The sequence below is a fragment of the Schistocerca americana genome, chromosome X (genome assembly GCF_021461395.2).
Source record: "Schistocerca americana isolate TAMUIC-IGC-003095 chromosome X, iqSchAmer2.1, whole genome shotgun sequence".
In the NCBI taxonomy this organism is placed as follows: domain Eukaryota; kingdom Metazoa; phylum Arthropoda; class Insecta; order Orthoptera; family Acrididae; genus Schistocerca; species Schistocerca americana.
In genome coordinates, this window is record NC_060130.1 from 957,516,970 (window position 1) to 957,540,138 (window position 23,169).

Sequence of the window (23,169 nt, forward strand, 5' to 3'; positions counted from 1 at the left end):
TTTGGTGGCAGGAGGAACAAGACTTTTGGTCAGGTGAATACAGGGTTATAAGTACAAAATCAAATAGGGGTAATGCAGGAGTAGGTTTAATAACGAATAAAAAAATAGGAGTGTGGGTAAGCTACTACAATCAGCATAGTGAACGCATTATTGTGGTCAAGATAGACACGAAGCCCACAGCTACTACAGTAGTACAAGTTTATATGCCAACTAGCTCTGCAGATGATGAAGAAATTGATGAAATGTATGATGAGATAAAAGGAATTATTCAGGTAGTGAAGGGAGATGAAAATTTAATAGTCATGGGTGACTGGAATTCGAGAGTAGGAAAAGGGAGAGAAGGAAACATAGCAGGTGAATATGGATTGGGGCTAAGAAATGAGAGGAGGCTACCTGGTAGAGTTTTGCACAGAGCATAACTTAGTCATAGCTAACACTTGCTTCAAGAATCATGAAATAAGGTTGTATACACGCAAGAATCCTGGAGATACTAGAAGGTATCAGATAGATTATATAATGGTAAGACAGAGATTTAGGAACCAGGTTTTAAATTGTAAGACATTTCTAGGGGCAGATAATCTATTGGTTACGAACTGTAGATTAAAACTGAAGAAACTGCAAAAAGGTGGGAATTTAAGGGGATGGGACCTGGATAAACTGACTAAACCAGAGGTTATATAGAGTTTCAGGGAGAGCATAAGGGAACAATTGACAGGAATGGGGGAAAGAAATACAGTAGAAGAAGAATGGGTAGCTCTGAGGGATGAAGTAGTGAAGGCAGCAGAGGATCAAGTAGGTAAAAAGACAAGGGCTAGTAGAAGTCCTTGGGTAACAGAAGAAATATTGAATTTAATTGATGAAAGGAGAAAATATAAAAATGCGATAAATGAAGCAGGCAAAAAGGAATACAAACGTCTCAAAAATGAGATGGACAGGAAGTGCAAAATGGCTAAGCAGGGATGGCTAGAGGACAAGGTAACGATGTAGAGGCGTATCTCACTAGGGGTAAGATAGATACTGCCTACAGGAAAATTAAAGAGACCTTTGGAGAAAAGAGAACCACTTGTATGAATATCAAGAGCTCAGATGGAAACCCAGTTCTAAGCAAAGAACGGAAAACGGAAACATGGAAGGAGTATATAGGGGGTCTATATAAGGGCGCTGTACTTGAGGACAATATTATGGAAATGGAAGAAGATGAAGATCAAATGGGAGATACGATACTGCGTGAAGAGTTTGACAGAGCACTGAAAGACCTGAGTCGAAACAAGGCCCCAGGAGTAGACAACATTCCATTAGAACTACTGATGGCCTTGGGAGAGCCAGTCCTGACAAAACTCTACCATCTGGTGAGCAAGATGTATGAGACAGGCGAAATACCCTCAGACTTCAAGAAGAGTATAATTATTCCAATCCCAAAGAAAGCAGGTGTTGACAGATGTGAAAATTACCGAACTATCAGTTTAATAAGTCACAGATGGAAAATACTAACACGAATTCTTTACAGACGAATGGAAAAAGCTGGTAGAAGCTGACCTCGGGGAAGATCAGTTTGGATTCCATAGAAATATGGGAACACGTGAGGCAATACTGACCCTACGACTTATCTTAGAAGAAAGATTAAGAAAAGGCAAACCTATGTTTCTAGCATTTGTAGACTTAGAGAAAGCTTTTGACAATGTTGACTGGAATACTCTCTTTCAAATTCTGAAGGTGGCAGGGGTAAAATACAGGGAGCGAAAGGCTATTTACAATTTGTACAGAAACCAGATGGCAGTATAAGAGTCGAGGGGCATGAAAGGGAAGCAGTGGTTGGGAAAGGAGTGAGACAGGGTTGTAGCCTCTCCCCGATGTTATTCAATCTGTATATTGAGCAAGCACTAAAGGAAACAAAAGAAAAATTCGGAGTAGGTATTAAAATCCATGGAGATGAAATAAAAACTTTTAGATTTGCCGATGACATTGTAATTCTGTCAGAGACAGCAAAGGACTTGGAAGAGCAGTTGAACGGAATGGACAGTGTCTTGAGAGGAGGATATAAGATGAACATCAACAAAAGCAAAACGAGGATCATGGAATGTAGTCGAATTAAGTCAGGTGATGCTGAGGAAATTAGATTAGGAAATGAGACACTTAAAGTAGTAAATGAGTTTTGCTATTTGGGGAGCAAAATAACTGATGATGGTTAAAGTAGAGAAGATATAAAATGTAGACTGTCAATGGGAAGGAAAGCGTTTCTGAAGAAGAGAAATTTGTTAGCATCGAGTATAGATTTAAGTGTCAGGAAGCCGTTTCTGAAAGTATTTGTATGGAGTGTAGCCATGTATGGAAGTGAAACATGGACAATAAATAGTTTGGACAAGAAGAGAATAGAAGCTTTCGAAATGTGGTGCTACAGAAGAATGCTGAAGATTAGATGGGTAGATCACATAACTAATGATGAAGTATTGAATAGAACTGGGGAGAAGAGGAGTTTGTGGCACAACTTGACTTGAAGAAGGGATCGGTTAGTAGGACATGTTCTGAGGCATCAAGGATCACAAATTTAGCATTGGAGGGCCGTGTGGAGGGTAAAAATCATAGAGGGAGACCAAGAGATGATTACACTAAGCAGATTCAGAAGGATGTAGGTTGCAGTAAGTACTGGGAGATGAAGAAGCTTGCACAGGATAGAGTAGCATGGAGAGCTGCATCAAACCAGTCTCAGGGCTGAAGATAACAACAACAACAACAACAACAACAACAACAACTACTACTTCTACTGATACTACTGATACCTAAATGCAACTGAACCTGATTTCTGTATGCAGGCTTACATCACACAATTTTTATCCTGCATGCTTCCCTCCATTTCGAAACTGATGATTCCTTGATGCCTCAGGATGTGCCGTATCAACACACTCCTGTTAGGTTGCACCATAATTTTCTTCCCCAGTTTGATTCAGCACCTCTTCATTAGTTATTCAATCTACCAATCTGGTCTTTAGCATTCCTGTATAGCACAATATTTCAGAAAAAATCTATTCTCTTCTTGTCTGAAATGTTTATCTATTATCCAAGTTTCACTACTGCAAAAGACTCCACACCAGACAAATACCTTCAGAAAACACTAAAAAAAAGAAATTGTCCCTTAGAGTTAACATGTTGGTTTTTCAGAAGAGGTTTCCAGCACTTAAATTTATATTCATTGTTAAGAAGTTTCTCTTTTTCAGAAATGCTTTTCTTGCTTATTGCAGTCTGTATTTTATATCCTCCCTACTTTGGCTATTGTCACTTATTTTTGTGTCCAGGTATAACGAAACTCATCCACCTCTTTTTAGTGTCTCATTTCCTAATCTAATTTCCTCAGATTTGCCTGATTTAAATTGACTACCTTCTATAACTATTGATTTAATTTTCTTTTGTGTTCGTTTTATATCACCTTGGTAAGACACTATCCATTCCATTCCACTGTTCTTTCAAGTCCTATGTTGTGTCTGACATAACTACAATGTCATTGGCAAACCTCAAAGTTTCTACTTCTTTAATTCCTTATCCACATTTTCTTTGGTTTTGTTTAGTGATTGCTTAATGTACAGATTTAATAACAGCAGGGATAGGCTAAAATTTTGTGTCCCTCTCAACTATTGCTTTCCTTTCATGTCCTTTCACTCATATAACTTCAGGTGTGTGTTTTTTTTTTTCCCCCCTCCTCGTAGTTGTAGACAACCTTTTACTCCCTGTATTGTGACCCTGCTATCTTCAGAATTTCAGAGAATGTATTCCAGTCAGCACCATCAGAAGGTTTCTCCTGAGCTACAATTGCTGAAAACATAGGTTTGCCTTTCCTTAAATCATCATCTAAGATAAAAAGCAGTGTCAGCATAGCCTTGCGTGTTCTTATATTTCTTCAAAAATCAAACGATATTCCCTGAAGTTGGCTTCTACCAGTTTTTTCATTCTTCTGTAAATAATTTGTGTCAGTACTTTGAAACCAGGACTTTGTAAATTGACAGTTTGGTAATATTCACAGCTGTCAACACACTTCAAACGAGGACAACTCCCCATCACCCCCCCCCCCCCCCTACCCACCTCAGATTTAGTGGTTAAATGGTCCATTGGACAGCCTGTTAGAAACTGAACACAGATCAAGCATGAAAACGGGAAGAAGATGTATTAAACTGTGGGAAAAGAAGCAAAATGGATACAGTGAACAGTCGAAGATCGACATGTGCAACATGTAGTGATTTTGAATGATGATGGTGTTTTGGTCATGTGATCATGGTGAAGTGGGAGATCCGGGTTCAAATCACCCTCGTGCTTCACTCCCCCCCTCCCAAATTATGAACTGTCCATCCTGTCTGAAGTGTCTGTTTGCTGTATTCAAATTTGTGTCTGTATGGAGGTGTAACATCTCCTTGCAACAGCAACATGTAGCAATGGGACTTCAGACGTACATAGCTCCTATTTGTTCGACACGAGTATCTCATGTTATGCCTCTTCTGTTCAGTTATGGAAATTTTGTCTCTTGAATTCCTTTGTTGTAACATAATTCACCCCTGTTTATTTGTTGTTTTCATTCCTGTGAGAGGTCTGTGAGGTTTCTCACCTGCTCTTGCGATTCATCACATTTACTTGTGATGGTAATATATTCTTACCTCATGACTCATTTTCTGTAACTGATGTATAGTATGATAATTGCTAATGCTACAGAAGGAGAACAGATACGTCAGTGACCAGATGGACAGTTTATAAATTTCTAGGGGGGAGTGGGACATGAGGGAGCTCTGAACACAGATTTCCCACCTTGCCTTGGAGTTTAGCACCGTGACCAACCATGATGCCATGGTTCTTGCGAGTTGCTCGATGTTGCACATCTTGAGCTTGGACTGTCCACTGTTCATATTTTGCTTCTTTTCATGCTTGATGTGTGTTCAGTTTTTGACATGGTATCCATTGGACCATTTCACCACTAAATCCGAAGGGGGTGTGATGGGGATTTTCCGCTATAAGATATACAGTATACTACGTCAGTCTTGGATGTCATGATTTTCGATTAAACACTCAGTTGTGCCATAATATTACCCCACATTATATCAAAAAACTAAAGTAAGGGATGTAAATCAACTTAAAACTACCGAAGGTGCTGAAGTTTGATACCAGTCTGACTATAAAAGTAACAGCTTACAACTTTTGGGGGAGTTAGTGAAAGAGTGTCTTTCATGAGAGCTTTTGATCCATTTTTAATCTCACAAATGTGATTACTTCCATTTTGCTTACTTCGCTGCCATCGTATGGACGCCAGCTGAATGTGTTTCTTAACGTTGCTAACGTTTATGATATGACTTGGAGGTAGTGTGTCAATTTATATTTGTCTGTTTTTTGTATCTGAGGTGATCTATGCCTGTAGATCCTTCTGTCGTTTGTATGAAATCAGAAATATCCCAGCCTTTGTCTTTGACAAAAGCTGCATTTACTACAAAACTTGAGGAATCAGAGATCAAGAAGAATGTTAAAACTTCCTGTAACGTTAAAATTGTCAACCAGCTCAGAGATGAAAACAGGAAACACTCTTACTGACCATGTCCAGACATGTCGCATTACCAAACCTCAGTCTACCAGTACCTATCTCGTTCTTCAGTGAAGATGCATAGCATAATATGTATGAATACCAGAAACTGTTGTATCAGTAGATCTTGATTGTTAAAATTTTATTCCCAACCAGTGAACTGCTAGTATGCTAGTGTGTCCATTTTCCAAGATGAACTGCATGATTTTGGATGTGGACCAAGGAAATATTCATTTACTGGATTGTGGTAGACATTAATATGCACACAACATTGTAGTAAATAGCCCCATGGTTGCTGTGTACCAACATAAGACTAGATTTAGTGAGGCACAGGAAACTGGACACTTCTGTTTTCCATTTCTGAATTTGTACTTACTTTACATTTCTCACCCTTCATGTGGGAATGGGCTATTGAATGAATTTTCTATACACAGTACTGAACTTATAAGCTGTGCTGAAAGCATTGGACCAGATCTGACAATATTTCATCTGAAACTTCTTGGCAGATTAAAACTGTGTGCCGGACCAAGACTCGAACTCGAGACCTTTGCCTTCCGCGGGCAAGTGCTCTACCAAATGAGCTACCCAAGTACGACTCGCGCCCCGTCCTCACAGCCCTACGTCTGCCAGTGTCTCCTCTCCTACCTTCCAAACTTTACAGAAGCTCTCCTGCGAACCTTGCAGAACTAGCACTCCTTTCTTTCAGGAGTGTTGGTTCTGTAAGGTTCGCAGGAGAGCTTCTGTAAAGTTTGGTAGGTAGGAGACGAGACACTGGCAGAAGTAGGGCTGTGAGGATGGGGCGTGAGGTCGTGCTTGGGTAGCTCAGTTGGTAGAGCACTTGCCCGCGAAAGGCAGAGGTCCTGAGTTCGAGTCTTGGTTCGGCACACAGTTTTAATCTGCCAGGAAGTTTCATATCAGTGCGCACTCCGTTGAAGAGTGAAAATCTCATTCTGGAATATTTCATCTGTTCGAACTCGTGTGATGCATGGGAAGCCATACATAACATGTATTGAGTCAGTCATACTAAGGTGATCCTCCACTCTTGACAGAATTGCCAAATCTGCAATGCACTCTATCCCCAGCCATCAAACTACATTTCTGCATTTTCCTCCGAAGTCTACTTATTTTTATAATTGAAAAATATTATTTATATAAAATATTATACACAGCAAATTAAATGTGCCATTGTAGTAAATGAACCATTGGTACACTAGACACTCGCTAATCTGGCTATTCCTTGCACATACGGCTGTTGGATTAGTGGAAATGCCAGATTATTGAAGGTGTCTTAAATTTAGTGTAAGCACATAGGCATTATAGTTTATTGAATCCAAAGATACATTGATTTTCCCTGAAAACTTAGTCCTTGAGTGTGTACATACACGGTAGCATCACTCACTATGAAACATGTCTCATATTTTTAGCTGCCACATCAATGATATGTGGTGGCCTTATCACACGATGGCCTTTGGTACTGTATGTTTCTGATTGTTGCGTAACGTACTTCAGGAAGACGTGTGCAGCTTCAGCACAAGCAGTGTGGGATATCTTGATGTTGTCTCCTGCTATGTCCTCTTCTTCACCACTTTCATCATAACTTACCTGTATGCTTTCGATTATCTCTTTGTCAGTTAAACTTTAATCATAAACTGTTGCTTGTCCAGCATTGTACTGAGCAGCAATGGCTTTCTGCGAAGAACCTCAATTCAACCTATGTCTATTTTTGAGATTCCGCTTGAAGTCTAGCATAACATGTTTCCTTTTAGGAGCCATGGTTCTGAACCATAAAGAAGGCCACAATTTCGAGCATGCATAGCATTGTTTTTAAATTGTTGCACATGAGAATTCATTACTGTAAGAGTCATTTCTTTTTGTGTGACTTAAGGCTGGATGTGGACCAGTCTACTGAGGGCTAGGTTAGTGAGAGTTTAGTGTAGCACAAAAATTATAAAAAAATAAATAAATTAGTATTGTTTTTTATGGAGCTGCCAAACATTGGGTTTAGTGTGATGTGTAATAAAAAAACCTGTACAAAAATCCTGCTGGATGAACCATCGCCAAATTGGTGGAGAAAAAGTATAGAAAAAAACTGTTAGCAAAATTACAGCACAGAAATCCACAAACACGAATGGAACCAAATTCATTGCATTGTCTCAACAAAAGAATTTGAAAACTGTGTTGACTTCCGTGGGGAAACATTTTTGAAAGCAAAAACATGGAAGTAATCCATAAAGTTGCTTGTAAAGCATCAAATCCTTCACAATGCTATCATATACAGTTCTTAGAAAGAAGTTGATAATGCACAGATCTGCAGTAGTAAAAGTGTTGACTTGGGTCCATACCTCGTCAGCATCAAAGTTAAATTTGCCCCAAAAGAGCACACTGAAAAAAATCCAGGAAACCAATATGAAAGAAAGATATGAGAAAGAGAAGGCTGTCACTTGGGGACAGTCCTGAGTGATATACTGAAATTTATGACATGCTCTACATATGAGACATGGCCATTATTTATTTAATGACAGATGTGATGTTGTGGCTTAAACTGTTTTAACACTAATCTGTGAAGATGGTCTGTGACTGAAACCACTTGATGTTTGGGTTTTAAATTTAAAAAAGCAGCTGATGGTCCAACATGCATTTTATGAAAATTTCTATTACCCAACTGATGTCTCATATGCAAAAAGTATTAATCCTTTCCCTTGATTTAAATAAAATGGTTGGTCACATGGACTGAACAATAGCCAGTGAAGCACACACAGGTGACACAAGTCATGGGATAGCAATATGCACACATACAGATGGCAGTAGTTTTGTGTACACAAGGTATAAAAGGGCAGTGCATTGGCAGAGCTGTCATTTGTTCTCAGGTGATTCATATGAAAATGTTTTCGATGTGATTGTGGCTGCACATCAAGAATTAATGGACTTTGAATGCGGAATGGTAGTTGGAGCGAGAAGCCTGGGACATTCTGTTTCGGAAATCATTTGGGAATTCAACATTCCATGATACAAAGTGTGAAGAGTGTGCTGAGAATACCAAATTACAGGCATTACGTCCCATAATGGACAAAACAGTGGCTGACGGCCCTTGCTTAATGACCTGAGAGCAGCACTGTTTATGTAGAGTTGTCTGTGCTAACAGACAAGCAACACTGCTTGAAATAACTGCAAAACTTTGTGTGGGACAAATGACAAATGTCTCTGTTTAAACAGTGTGGTGAAATTTGGTGTTAATGAGCTATGGCAGCAGATGACAAATGACAGTGCCTTTGCTAACAGTATGACATCACCTGAAATGCTCCTTCTGGGCTCGTGACAATATTGATTGGACCCTAGACGACTGGAAATCCATGGTCTGGTCAGTTGGTAAAAGCAGATGATAGGGTTAGAGTGTGGTACAGACCCCATGAAGACACGGACCCAGGTCATTAACAGGGCACTGTGCAAGCTGGTGGTGGCATCATAGTGATGTGGGCTGTGTTTGTGTGGAATGGACTGGGTTCTCTGGTTCAACTGAGCCGATCATTGACTGGAAATGGTAATGTTTGGCTACTTGGAGAACATTTGCAGCCATTCTTGGGCTCCATCTTCCTGAAACATGTCGCTGGACCAAATTGTTCGGGGTTAGTTTCAAGAACATTCAGGGCAATTCGAGTGAATGATTTGGCCACCCAGATTGCCAAGGATGAATACTATTGAGCGTTTATGGGACATAATTGAGAGGTCAGTTTGTGCACAAAATCCTGCCCTGCCAACACTTTCACAATTATGAACAGCTGTAGAGTCAGCCTGGCTCAGTATTTCTGCTAACAGTATGAACATCACCTGCAGTGCCTCTTCTGGGCTTGTGACAATATTGGTTGGACCCAAGATGACTGGAAATCCATGGTCTGGTCAGATGAGTCCCAATTTCAGTTGGTAAAAGCAGATGATAGGGTTAGAGTGTGGTGCAGACCCCACGAAGCAACGGACCTAGGTTGTTAACATGGCACTGTGCAAGCTGGTGGTGGCATAATAGTGGTGTGGGCTGTCCGACATATTAGGAAGTATCTCAGGACTTTTATTACATCAGTGTAATATAATTTAACCAACTGCAAGTAATATGGCAGCTCCATGACAATTTAAACACTGTTTGTAACAGCTGCTTCACTTTGTTAATGTACACTTTTAGGTAGCTTATTCTTCATGATGATTTTCGTGGAACTCAATGAACAAATGAATTAGACTATGGCCAGTCCCTTTCGTCATGCTGAGCAAAGCCAAGCTGTACTACTTTCATAGTTAGTTTGATGTTGACAGGATGATGAACAACATATTGCCTTCAGTTTTTTTTAAGTAAAGGCGTATAAAATCTTATAATATTGTATTTAATATTTTTTCGTTGGCATGTTTTTGTTTCATGCCTTTGATTTATTTTCAAACCAGTTAGTTTCTCAGTTCTGAGAAAATAATAATTCCAAATTATTTTAATTTCTGGAAAGAAATCCATCAAGTTTTGACTCCTTCCTTGTCTGATAGTTTGTTTCGTTGCTGTATTTTCATTGGTGGACGTTAGTTTATTTAATGCTGAATTTCGCATGGTTTTTACTTTAGAAATGCAAACAGAATGTTCTTTATTAAGCTGGATTTGGCATTACTTACACAATGTTTGTATAGACTGATCAACTATACACCATTTTCATTTTTAACATGCACCATTTTTTATGGTTGTGTAACATTTGGACTTAATTCAGATTTGGTCGTAAATGTGATGGAAACTGTCTTGAAGTTTTTTTTTGATTTCCCTTTTCAGTTCCATGAAGATGAGTGAACTAAATGAATTAGAAGAAAATATGGCAGATGTAAATGTGACACAGATTCCAGTTCAACAAGTTGAAGCAGACTCTCCCAGTGCAGATATTACCATTTTACCATCTCCCCAAGAATCAGCAAAACCTACAGAAAGTGGAGACTCCTCAGAAGTAAGTCGATGTAGATAGATATTTATTTTATTTTTGCAAAATGTGCTTGAAACAAGCCACAGCTGTTTTTAGGTAGTTATTGCTAGAAGGCAAAAAGTTAACATGAGTAACTATCAAATAAATTTGTGCAACATGTAATTAACATTTGTATTTGTTAGCAGTTGAAGCTGCTGTGCGGGGAGAGGGGGGGGGGGGGGGGAGGGAAGATTTTCAGATTTTCTAGTTTTCAGTCTACAGTTTGTGGTGGTGCGAATGGCCACAACCATGTTTCACTGGTGGGAGAATGTTGCTGAAATGTTGATAAATGTCTACTGAAAGACATTTGAAGAAAGATGCAGTACATGTTTGAAGGACCTGTTTAATAAACCTCAAAAACTATCTTTGAGGGTGGAAGCCCCAGATATTCTCCAGCCCTCTTATTCTGTCATGTAGAGATTGTACAGGTCACTAATTCAATTGCTCATGAGTATGTTTCTTGTAGTTACTTATGTTTCTATTGCAATTGTAAGTTATTTTGTCGTTCAGAATATTTCACTGCAGTGTAACAAGTTGTTTATTACTCCAACTAATATAACAGCAGTGAGAGATTTGATGAAAAAAAAGTTGAGTTTTCAAGAGAAAGCTGGATCAGTTGCAATACTGGAGTAAAACAGGTTGTAAGAAAGCAACACTTCAACACTAGTTCATTTGCATGATGTATCTGCAGGTGACCAAACCCTAAACCTAATGCCAACTTTTGTTGCGCTGTTACATTTCTGCCAGATTGACTGGTTACATCATGGACCTCATTGAACAGGGAATCAGCGACCATAAAGCGGTTATGGCATTGATGATTTCAGCCGTAAATAGAAATATTAAAAAAGGTAGGAAGATTTTTCTGTTTAGCAAAAGTGACAAAAAGCAGATTACAGAGTACCTGACGGCTTAGCACAAAAGTTTTGTCTCAAGTACAGATAGTGTTGAGGATCAGTGGACAAAGTTCAAAACCATCGTACAATATGCGTTAGATGAGTATGTGCCAAGCAAGATCATAAGAGATGGAAAAGAGCCACCGTGGTACAACAACCGAGTTAGAAAACTGCTGCGGAAGCAAAGGGAACTTCACAGCAGACATAAACATAGCCAAAGCCTTGCAGACAAACAAAACTTATGCGAAGCGAAATGTAGTGTGAGGAGGGCTATGCGAGAGGCATTCAATGAATTCGAAAGTAAAGTTCTATGTACTGACTTGGCAGAAAATCCTAAGAAATTTTGGTCTTATGTCAAAGCAGTAGGTGGATCAAAACAAAATGTCCAGACACTCTGTGACCAAAATGGTACTGAAACAGAGGATGACAGACTAAAGGCCGAAATACTAAATGTCTTTTTCCAAAGCTGTTTCACAGAGGAAGACTGCACTGTAGTTCCTTCTCTAGATTGTCGTACAGATGACAAAATGGTAGATATAGAAATAGACGACAGAGGGATAGAGAAACAATTAAAATTGCTCAAAAGAGCAAAGGCCGCAGGACCTGATGGGATACCAGTTCGATTTTACACAGAGTATGCGAAGGAACTTGGCCCCCTTCTTGCAGCGGTGTACCGTAGGTCTCTATAAGAACGTAGCGTTCCAAAGGATTGGAAAAGGGCACAGGTCATCCCCGTTTTCAAGAAGGGACATCGAACAGATGTGCAGAACTATAGACCTATATCTCTAACATCGATCAGTTGTAGAGTTTTGGAACACGTATTATGTTCGAGTATAATGACTTTTCTGGAGACTAGAAATCTACTCTGTAGGAATCAGCATGGGTTTCGAAAAAGACGGTTGTGTGAAACCCAGCTCGCGCTATTCGTCCACGAGACTCAGAGGGCCATAGACACGGGTTCACAGGTAGATGCCGTGTTTCTTGACTTCCGCAAGGCGTTCGATACATTTCCCCACAGTCGTTTAATGAACAAAGTAAGAGCATATGGACTATCAGACCAATTGTGTGATTGGATTAAGGAGTTCCTAGGTAACAGAACGCAGCATGTCATTCTCAATGGAGAGAAGTCTTCCGAAGTGAGAGTGATTTCAGGTGTGCCGCAGGGGAGTGTCACAGGACTGTTGCTATTCACAATATACATAAATGACCTTGTGGATGACATCGGAATTTCACTGAGGCTTTTTGCGGATGATGCTGTGGTGTATCGAGAGGTTGTAACAATGGAAAATTGTACTGAAATACAGGAGGATCTGCAGCGAATTGACGCATGGTGCAGGGAATGGCAATTGAATCTCAATTTAGACAAGTGTAATGTGCTGCGAATACATAGAAAGATAGATCCCTTATCATTTAGCTACAAAATAGCAGGTCAGCAACTGGAAGCAGTTAATTCCATAAATTATCTGGGAGTACGCATTAGGAGTAATTTAAACTGGAATTATCATATAAAGTTGATCGTCGGTAAAGCAGATGCCAGACTGAGATTCATTGGAAGAATCCTAAGGAAATGCAATCCGAAAACAAAGGAGGTAGGTTACAGTACGCTTGTTCGCCCACTGCTTGAATACTGCTCAGCAGTGTGGGATCTGTACCAGATAGGGTTGATAGAAGAGATAGAGAAGATCCAACGGAGAGCAGCGCGCTTCGTTACAGGATCATTTAGTAATCGCGAAAGCGTTACGGAGATGATAGATAAACTCCAGTGGAAGACTGCAGGAGAGACGCTCAGTAGCTCGGTATGGGCTTTTGTTAAAGTTTCGAGAACATACCTTCACCGAAGAGTCTAGCAGTATATTGATCCCTCCTACGTATATCTCGCGAAGAGACCATGAGGATAAAATCAGAGAGATTAGAGCCCACACAGAAGCATACCGACAATCCTTCTTTCCACGAACAATACGAGACTGGAATAGAAGGGAGAACCGATAGAGGTACTCAGGGTACCCTCCGCCACACACCGTCGGGTGGCTTGCGGAGTATGGATGTGGATGTAGATTGAGGTAGAGATTATTCTATAGTTGTCAACTTCGCTGACCCTCCAAAACTCCAGTGTTCATCAGTTTTGTGCCTTTACTCAGAAAGGGCTTGCTTTTCAATCACTGGTTGACTGTTGCTAGCTACTGTACATTTGATTCACAGCTGTTGCCTTCTGGTGAGCATAACACTCATGTTCTCTGTTACATTGCTACTGAAGGTACAGCCACTTCCTGAAAGACGTGCAGACATGGAGCCCATGTCTCATCTGTGATGACTATATCATTGATGAGATGTTAAGTCATAATCTTCCTATGGGTGAACTTAAATAGAAGTTTTATGGAATTATATTCTGTAGGAACACATTATAAGTTTGTTTGATTCTGTACGATGATAGAAGCATACTGATATTACCAGTTGCTGTATACTGATGTTATATACATAAGTGTACTAAAATTCATTTACTTTTGATTATTTCATGGTGGCATAATTTGGTGTACTTGCTATTGAAGGATCCTATTGATAGCAAGGCTCTCAAAAGGCTTCAACAAGTTTTCTCTACAATGTCTTCTCATTTCGATGTTTTCAATCTATACGGAAATGCAAATGAGACAGATGGTAAAAAAAGTAAGTAAACTGTTTATAAGTAAACTGTTTACTGTTTCAAAAGTAATTGCCATGACTGATAATACGTTTTTCCCCTATTAGACAAATTGGTCAGTGCTGTCATGGAAAAATGTTTTTATTTGCCAACAGAACCAAGATTGAACCCAGACGTACACTTCTTCGTCCAAAGTAGATAAACAGCCACAAATGTCTTTGTTCAGGACATCGCATGGGGAGATCACTACTGTATAGAATATGTGTGAGAGCTTCCCAGTGAAAAGTTCTGCAGCATACTTGAAACAACCAGAAGTTTTACTGTGAAGCTCTTACGCATCCTCTGTACAGTCCTCATCCTTGCCCACACATTTTCGATATTTATGGAGCCCTGAAGAAAGACAGTCATGGCTACCGATTTGCTTTGTACAAAGATGTGCATTTCAGGGTACAATCATGGTTCCATGGGCAGCTGCAAACATTTTTCTGTGAAGGCATTGACGATATTGTCTCAAGAGTGGGATAAATTCGTATTGTGGTCTGTTCATGATGGAGAGGATGAACTTGTAATATGCTTGTATTTGGGTGAATCATAGCTGCTGACAGATGGTCTGTAATCGCAATATGTCATACCTATAAATAGTGCTCCCCAGCTCAGAGCAGTCACTTCCACTGTTGGAACATGAAAGGAGATTAGTGTATCAGAGGAGGAACATTCCATTGAACAACATGTTTTTATGGAGCTGGAATACCACAGATTAGAACTTAGTCCTGTGTGGCAACAAGATGCAGTTTTCAAGCAACATTTAATGTTCTAAAAGGACCCTATGCGAAAACCATTTGCAAGCTTTTTGCCAAATTTTAGAAGTCAGGCAGTGTGGCTTATGATTTAATGGAGAATGTTGGCCATAGGCAAACTGTAGTTGCTCCTGAAAATGTTGCCACAGTTTCTGGAATGGTGCAGTCTAAGGAAATCTGTCTGAAGAATAGCAGCAGAGACTGGTTTCAAGCGTTCCAGCATGCAGAAAATACTTGGACAGTAAGTGCATTACTTTCTGGATGCATCTTGTATGGGATTTTGTAGCTTGTTGGCTGTTTTTCTGGATGAGAGAGAGAGATAGAGAGGGGGGGGATGCAGAAGGAGAGGAAGGGGGGGCGGGGGGGGGGGGGGGGGGGTTGGCCAGAAGGCCAGAGCTTTGGAGGCAGTAAGCAAATGTGCTATTTTTGTAAATCAGTTGATGCAGTTCATGTTGTAACAAGACAAGATTGTGGAACAGACAAATACATAATTCTGTTTTTCAGTTGTTCAGTTGTTCTTTTAGGCAGGCAACTGTGTACCTATTGCTAAAGGTTTTCTCACTTAGGCTGTGCGATGTTTCTCAATTGCTCCGCTTGTCCTCATTGTTCTTACGTCTATGTTTTCGTACATTGTCCAAATAGGAACAAACACAGTAATATCAAAATAATCAAATTCTGCAACTTTTGTCATACTCCTTCAGTTATTTGTTTGACTCCTGAACAGGTTATTCCAGAGAAGAGTGAAATATATTTGATGTGTAGTAATATGGAGAAGGCAGCTTTAGAATTTTTTTAGAAGGGTGAACTCTGAACAGCACTTCTTATGAGCTACTAACTGGTGCGTTGCCATTGTGCCATGGTTGTCATGGAAGTACCATGAGAAATAATTACTTTTAATTTCTAAAAGTTGATCGGAAGATTTATTTGTGAAAAATCAAAACTGTTATTATTCTGAATTACTAATTTGAGGTGTGGCTGTTGATTACATTTGTGTAAAATTGGTTCTAGTGTTAATGTATTACCATACTTTATTTTCTACATCCTTATGTAATCATAACTGCTCTATTGTCATTTAACAGACATACATCGAGAAAATGCGACTGGTACTTGATGGATTAAATGTTGCTATCAGAAGACTGGATGAACTAAGTTTGCAGAATGATGCACGTTACAGCAAATTATTGGATCTCAAAAAACTTGTGGTGGACAGAATAAGTGTAAGTATTTGATGAGAATGTTGAACAGTGTTCCTACTAGTGAACTCTACTTAATACATGTCTGGCTAACAAAGAATTTCTCTTATTACATATATTTCCTGATCTGGTAAAAATTATTTGAAAATCTTCATAGAATGAGAATGTAGAATGTTATATATTACGATTTCATACAATGTGATGCAATTTGATACGCAGAATGGGTATAAATACTTACGAAATTTGTACTATGTGCAGATGATATGAACTGTCACAGCAGGCATAAATATAATGTTGTGACATGTTTGGTTTATTATTAAAGTTTTTTGTTCTTTACAATGCACATTCAAGCTGATTTGTTGTTTTGGCGTGTTAAATAACGCTAGTCATTCTGTGAAAAACTGATTCCGTGTTACAGATATGATGGTGGTTGTGGTGGTGGTGGTGGTGGTGGTAATGAATTATTATGGTGCACATCATATTCTAAATCTCAAGTGTATCCTAAGTCTAGTTAAAATAGTGAAAAATAAAATGTATGTTGTCACCTTTGAAAACATCATGAAAACGTACTGCTGTTGATGGACATAATGCCGTGAGATTTCTAATAGATCTGAGTCTGTATAAGAAAACACACAGCAGTATTCAACAAATCGGTGTAACACCAAAGCTCACGTTGATTCAGAGGAGCATTCTCAGAAAGATTTAAGCCAGTTGGAGTTTGTCAAATAGACAGGTTCCCTTTGATTTTATTTGTAATGGATAAGAGTTCGTAGTTGTTAAATTCAGTATTAAAATGTAGACTCAACCACCTTTCATCAAGCAAAAGCCCTATAATAAACCTGTTTTGAAGGAGAAAGCTTCATTGAGGAATTATTATACAAGGACCTGTAAAAATAATAAAGATAAAAATCTAAAAATATTAAAATTTCATGTTCACTTCTCTTCTGTCATTGTCTTCCTAAAATGTGGTTCCACATTATTTGTCCAGTCAGTTTATTTTATTTACTGTACAAATGACGTGGAAGCACATTTTAAGAAGATATGGTTACAAACAAAGATGATGTGACTTACCAAACGAAAGTACTGGCAGGTCAATAGACACACAAACAAACACAAATAGTTTGTGTGTCTATCGACGTGCCAGCACTTTCGTTTGGTAAGTCACATCATCTTTGTCACACACACACACACACACACACACACACACACACACACACACACACACCTTCATTACTTGAGTAGATTCTTTTATAATAATTCTTATGATGACAGCTTGCTTGTTTGAAATGCCTCAGGTTTAGTGCTTTGGTATTGTGAAAGGTGGTTGAGCCTCCATTTTAAGGTAGATAGCATCTCCCTTCTACTCTTTAATGAAGTGTTGGAGATTATCAGAAGGAGCTGGACAAGAGAACATTTTTCAACTCTGCTCTACCTGAACACACATGGGAGAGATTCATTAGTAACTGCTATGCATTTGCTGATAACTTAGTATTCCCACTTCCACATCAGTAATCTTTAAGCCACCATGTATTTTGTGTGGTAGAAGGTATGTGATATGGAGTGCACACAATCAATTTGGCCTGTACCTCCTGTGCACGGGTCATGGCAGGGGAAAGGACAAAGATAGTGGTGACCATTGCGAACTGAGTGGTTCAGTTGGGGAGAGTAAGTCCAGCATGTAACGCCTATCCACAAACATCTGTCGCCTGTGTCACAGAACTTTGAAGTTACATTTGGTGTGTCTGCAAAGATAATTTGACAAATACAGATGTCCAAAATCTTTAGTCTCTGACCAGAGTACTGGGGCGGAGAGGAATGGTGGTGGTGGTGGTGGTGGTGGTTGGGCTGGGGAGGGGGGGGGGGGGGGGGGGTGAAGATACTGGTATACCAGAAACCTAACTTGTGCATTAGAGATCCTAATGCTGAAGCAATGACTTCAGTGTTGAGTATTCTTTGTGTCCTGTAAATTGTGCATCAGTCTCCTGACTATCTATTCACCAAAATCACTTAAATGTAAAAATGTTTGGCATCTTTCTTGGAGTAGATAAGCTGTGGGAGGCATCTGTACCTACAAGTAATAGGTTCTTTCAATAAAATTAAAATTTGAGCTCCCGTGATTTTGAGGGTAATCCTTTACATGATGGATATCACCTTAGATGCAACATCTCCCATTGTTGAACATTGCTCTGACACTTTTATGCTGAATAATGAAAACTATGTTAATAAATGTTGCATTTCTTTTAGGTATTTGCTTTCCTCATAGCTACTATGGCCATTTTTGTGTGGTTGTTCGATCTTAAACAGCTTTGTAAGCTGGTTGTAGATACCTGACTGTTGTGACTCATTCCAATGACAAGAGGGAATACTTGAATATAAATAAAAAATTTAATTCTTTCCCCCCTCCTTCATATAAAGTACACAATGTTTACACATATAAACATGTGACATAGGTATCACAATCACATGACTATCCAGTATAACATAACAAACTATTATTATCCTGCCACAATATGTGGTATCTACACAATAAATTATTATTAATATAGAATTTTCTTAGCTCCTTCCACGTAAGAATTATCACCGTAGCTGCATCTCATTATGTGTCCAGTCAAAAATGATTTTTAATTTCTTAAATATATTGGTTCAAAATCAAGTACTTTAATTGGTTTAGATGGTTTTGTTTTTCAATTCAAGGGCATGCAATGTCTTTCTCCTAGACTGCTACATTCACAGTTCTCAACCTGCACCACACTGACACTAGTTTCAAGCCCTACAGCTACACATATGTACTCCACAAACAACTGTACAGTGCATAGAGGAAGATACTCCATACCATTATTAGCAATTTTATGCCCTGTTGTACTTGTTTATGAAGTGAGGGAAGGAATGACAGTCTGTGTGCCTCGGTACATGCTTTGATCATTCTCGTATTATTCTTGTGATCCCTATCTCACCAAATCTTCATAGGTTCTTTAAATTTACCCAACAGGGTTTGGCAAGAACACTGTTGCCTTTCCTCCAAAGATTTGCATTGAAGTTCCATGACAATCTGTGTTACATTTATGTATTGGTTGTGTTCATGTCTCTCAATTCTAGCACTGAATCACAAAATTTGTCTAATGGAGTCAAAATTCTGGATCAGTATGTGGAATTGGCTACTCTAGAGTCTTGTATTACAGATGCACTGCTCTTTCACAGCGCCCCTCCAACAGATCGAAGTTTTCTATTTTCCCTCCTACATATTATTTCTTGTCTTTTTCCCCATTTCATATCATTTCTTAGTTTTACCACTAAATATTTAAATGACAGTCTCCAGAAATTGACCACTAAATATTATTATTGGATACTGTCATGTTCTTTTTCTTTTTATGGGCATTATATTGCATTTGTTCACACTTAAAGAGAGCATCCCTTCATTACACCCAGTGTAAATTCTTGTAAAGCTGTTTCTCATTTACTTACTGTCATCAAATGACAATACTTTGCAGTAGGCAGCTGCATTGTTGGTGAACCCCTCAAGGTGGTGCACAGAGTTTCCTATCTGAAGGTGCGAATTAATTTACTGTGGTAATAGAGAGCACATTATTTGTCTACATATTTGGACACACCTGTCCCATAGTGTTGCTCTCTGTAACAGTGCCATAGCATGCACTGTGAATCAGAAATTGGAGACATGGTCTATCCACTTAATTGTCATTTTTCTGAATGTGTTGTAGCTTTTGTGCAATCATGTTCTGATACCACAGAGGTGTGTTGGTATAACCCTGTAGAACATTAGAAGGCCTGTTATACTTTGTTAGGAGAAACATAATATAACTTCAGTTTCTGATGAACTTACTCTGTTGAGTATAACTTACTGGTTTTTATTAGTAAAATATTATTTGACCAAAGCATGTATCAGTGATTGTCACCACCACCACCACCACCACCATTCATTTAACACCTACTGCAGGATAAAAGCTTCTTTTAGATTTCTTCATACATAGCAGTCTTCAGCTGTACACATCCATTATGCTTCTGCTTCTGCTGGGACATTGTCTAGCCCAGTGTGCAACACAAAGTTGCTTATCCTCTCTCCTTTCTCAACATAGTAAATCTTGAAGAATTACAAACTCACTTCTATCTCTTATCCAAATTACTTAGTTAACTGCAAATGCCATTGTTACATTTATAGACCGAGCGAGGAAGTGCAGTGGTTAGCACACTGGACTTGCTTTCAGGAGGACGACGGTTCAATCCCACGTCCGGCCACCCTGATTTAGGTTTTCCGTGATTTCCCTAAATCACTCCAGGCAAATGCCGGGATGGTTCCTTTGAAAGGGCATGGCCAACTTCCTTCCCCGTCCTTCCCTAATCCGATGAGACCGATGACCTCGCTGTTTGGTCTCTTCCCCCAAACAATCCAATGCTTTACATTTATAATTGCTTATTTGACTTCTTGTGACAAGTATATAACAATCTTAAATGGGTGGTGATGTGTGTTCAGATCAGTTCTCAGGTTTGTTCCCTTTGCGTTTGTATTTCTTAGTACACTTAAAATGTTAACGCAAAAATTAATTCCTATTACTTTATTTCCATGTTACTTGAAGGTTTCATTGTTTCGAATAGTTAAATTTCAATCATTTCTACAAAAAAAGATTTCCTTTACTAGAAATGTGATGTTACCGACAATGTTTCCACATTTCCAGGAGATTAAAATAAATATTCGATCTTGTAAATAACACTCCTATAAACTTTTTTACCATAATTTACCATTTTAGAAATTATAGCAATTTATATTTACTTAGCACATTTATAAATATATTTAGGTGCTATCATATTGCTTTTCTGGTGGCTGTAGAATCATAATTACAGGGAAGAAGTCAGAAAAGTATAGAATATAAGGAAACAAGTTGTTTTAGTAGACATGTTCATAAATCATTTAAATATTAGGAATTTTGCCAGTAATTATCTGAATAACAAACGTGTTTACTCCCCATATCAGAATTAGCATGCACAGTAGTGACACTTATGAGGTATGCGTAAAATGCAACTCATTAATCTTTTATTTTGTTGGTACCGTAAAGGTAAATTCTTACTTTAAAATTTTCGAATAGAGACATACCGTTGCACTATTTATTTAACATTTTAATTTTGTCCCTCTGATGACAATATTTAAGGGAAATTATTGCAGATGTTTGATCTATACTGTTAGGTGCCATTTCTAATGTCCGAAATGTGTTAATATCCGAGTCAGTGAGTGATGGTTGTACCAAAGTGAGAATGTGCCACTTGCCTTATTACATACATGTACTTCAGCGCATTTACTCAGCAACACACTTGTGCCGGACCCAAATCATGAGTGCACTAAGGAGCCATCTGAATCACATAATTTAATTCATATAGATGTTTCACTGCTGGCTCCCCCCCCCCCCCCCCCCCCCCCTCCCTCTCTCTCTCTCTCTCTCTCTCTCTCTCTCTCTTTCTTTCTTTTCTCTCTCAATATTCTTCTTTCTTCTACTGCATTTTTAAACATACTGTTTATTTTATAAGTGTCAGTACTTAGTGAAATGTTGACACTAAAATTAACAGGAAAAGTTTTCAACCAACAGTTGGTATATTGATCTATGAGGGGCATTTGAAAAGTCCGAGAGATGGCACCACCGGTGCAGGAGATTCGCAGGAGAGCTTCTGTTAAGTTTGGAAGGTAGGAGACGAGGTACTGGCAGAAGTAAAGCTGTGAGGACGGGACGTGAGTTGTGCTTGGGTAGCTCAGTTGGTAGAGCACTTGCCCGTGAAAGGCAAAGGTCCCGAGTTCGAGTCTCGGCCCAGCACACAGCTTTAATCTGCCAGGAAGTTTCATATCAGCGCACACTCCGCTGCAGAGTGAAAATCTCATTCTGATGCCGTGTTTCTTATCCCCAGTGTGAGGCTATAAATGTTAACACTTTCGGCCTATGTCTTCAACAAGTAGTGTTCTGTAGCTTGGACGCAAGTGCTCTCTCACACACACACACACACACACGCACACGCACACGCACATGCACACACGTTAAAAAGTATTCCATATATAGAGAAATGGTAGTGTGGACCAAAACAAGGAAAAAATCTGGTAAACATGATCTCAGAAGTGGATACCTTCAGAGCTATGAGAACTTGTCAGTCTTTGCTGCTGTGAAACACACTTCTAGTAGACTGAACAAGTGCCTCTTAAGTGCGCATTTTAGAGCCCATCTTTATTAAACATTTTTTTTTCTTTTTTGGTCCATAGTACCTTCTCCCAAAATACGGGAAACAAGCCCGCAGTAGAAGACATTTGTTTCACAGTGTCGGAAATGAAGTAGTGCTTATAGTTCTTTAGGTATATATTCTAGAGGCCATGTTTAAAAGACTTTTTTGCTTCAAATTATCATTTCTGTTGTATCCCTGAGTATTGATCATTCCTCCTGTGATCCAGCTGCCCCTACTAATCTCCTTTTATGCAACCCAAAATGTTATATCTGGCCTTCAAAAACCATGTGCAAGATTTTCATATTCTATCGCTCACTACACACATACAGAAACAATGAACAGGGTCTTTTTGTAGGAAATTTAATGTAGTTAAATTTTGTACTGGGATACTTTTTTGCTATTCAAAAAAATGTACAAAAATAAACTTCAAATGCACCTCCACTCCCACACTCTTAAAGCACCAGCAAGACTTCTAGTATGTTGTTTGTGGCACTCCTCTTACCACTGCACAAAAATTTCTGACTGCACGAACAGTTACTGATATTTTACCTTTTTGGTCTCTGTTGGTTGGTCTATTACACTACCAGTATAGTTGGCTATTTTATTAACATTATTAATTTAAATGTGCCCTTGGGGGTAATGAGAGAAAAACAACTTTTGTAAATATTATGCTAAAATTAATTATGTTGAAAATTTGATCCAAACTTAAACCTTACAACACAGTAGTTACGTAGTCTGAAGGCCTGACGAACACTACGATGTAACTGTTTGTTTTGTGCTGTTACAGTTCACAAAACTGTTACGAAAATTTACATAAATGTCAATTTTACGATTTGTAAGTACTTGACTAAGTCAGTGGCATAATAAGGCCAGTCAGTCCAGACTGAAAAATGTCGTATGTGGAAAATAATTTGTGC

At 38.9% G+C, this 23,169-nt stretch overlaps 1 protein-coding gene and 1 non-coding gene across 2 annotated transcripts in view; both read left to right on the forward strand.

Annotated features, from left to right (window-relative positions):
• Positions 1-23,169, forward strand: part of LOC124555270 (ATP-dependent helicase brm-like) — a 42,908-nt gene that overhangs the window by 16,337 nt on the left and 3,402 nt on the right. Inside the window, exons 2-3 of the mRNA XM_047129139.1 lie at positions 10,341-10,509; positions 15,929-16,066. Of these exons, the coding sequence (XP_046985095.1) occupies positions 10,345-10,509; positions 15,929-16,066 (303 nt within the window). The 5' untranslated portion in view covers positions 10,341-10,344. The remainder of the gene's footprint in view (positions 1-10,340; positions 10,510-15,928; positions 16,067-23,169) is intronic.
• On the forward strand, positions 21,782-21,856 carry Trnas-uga. The gene has a single exon. It is a non-coding gene; the product is annotated as a tRNA-Ser (tRNA).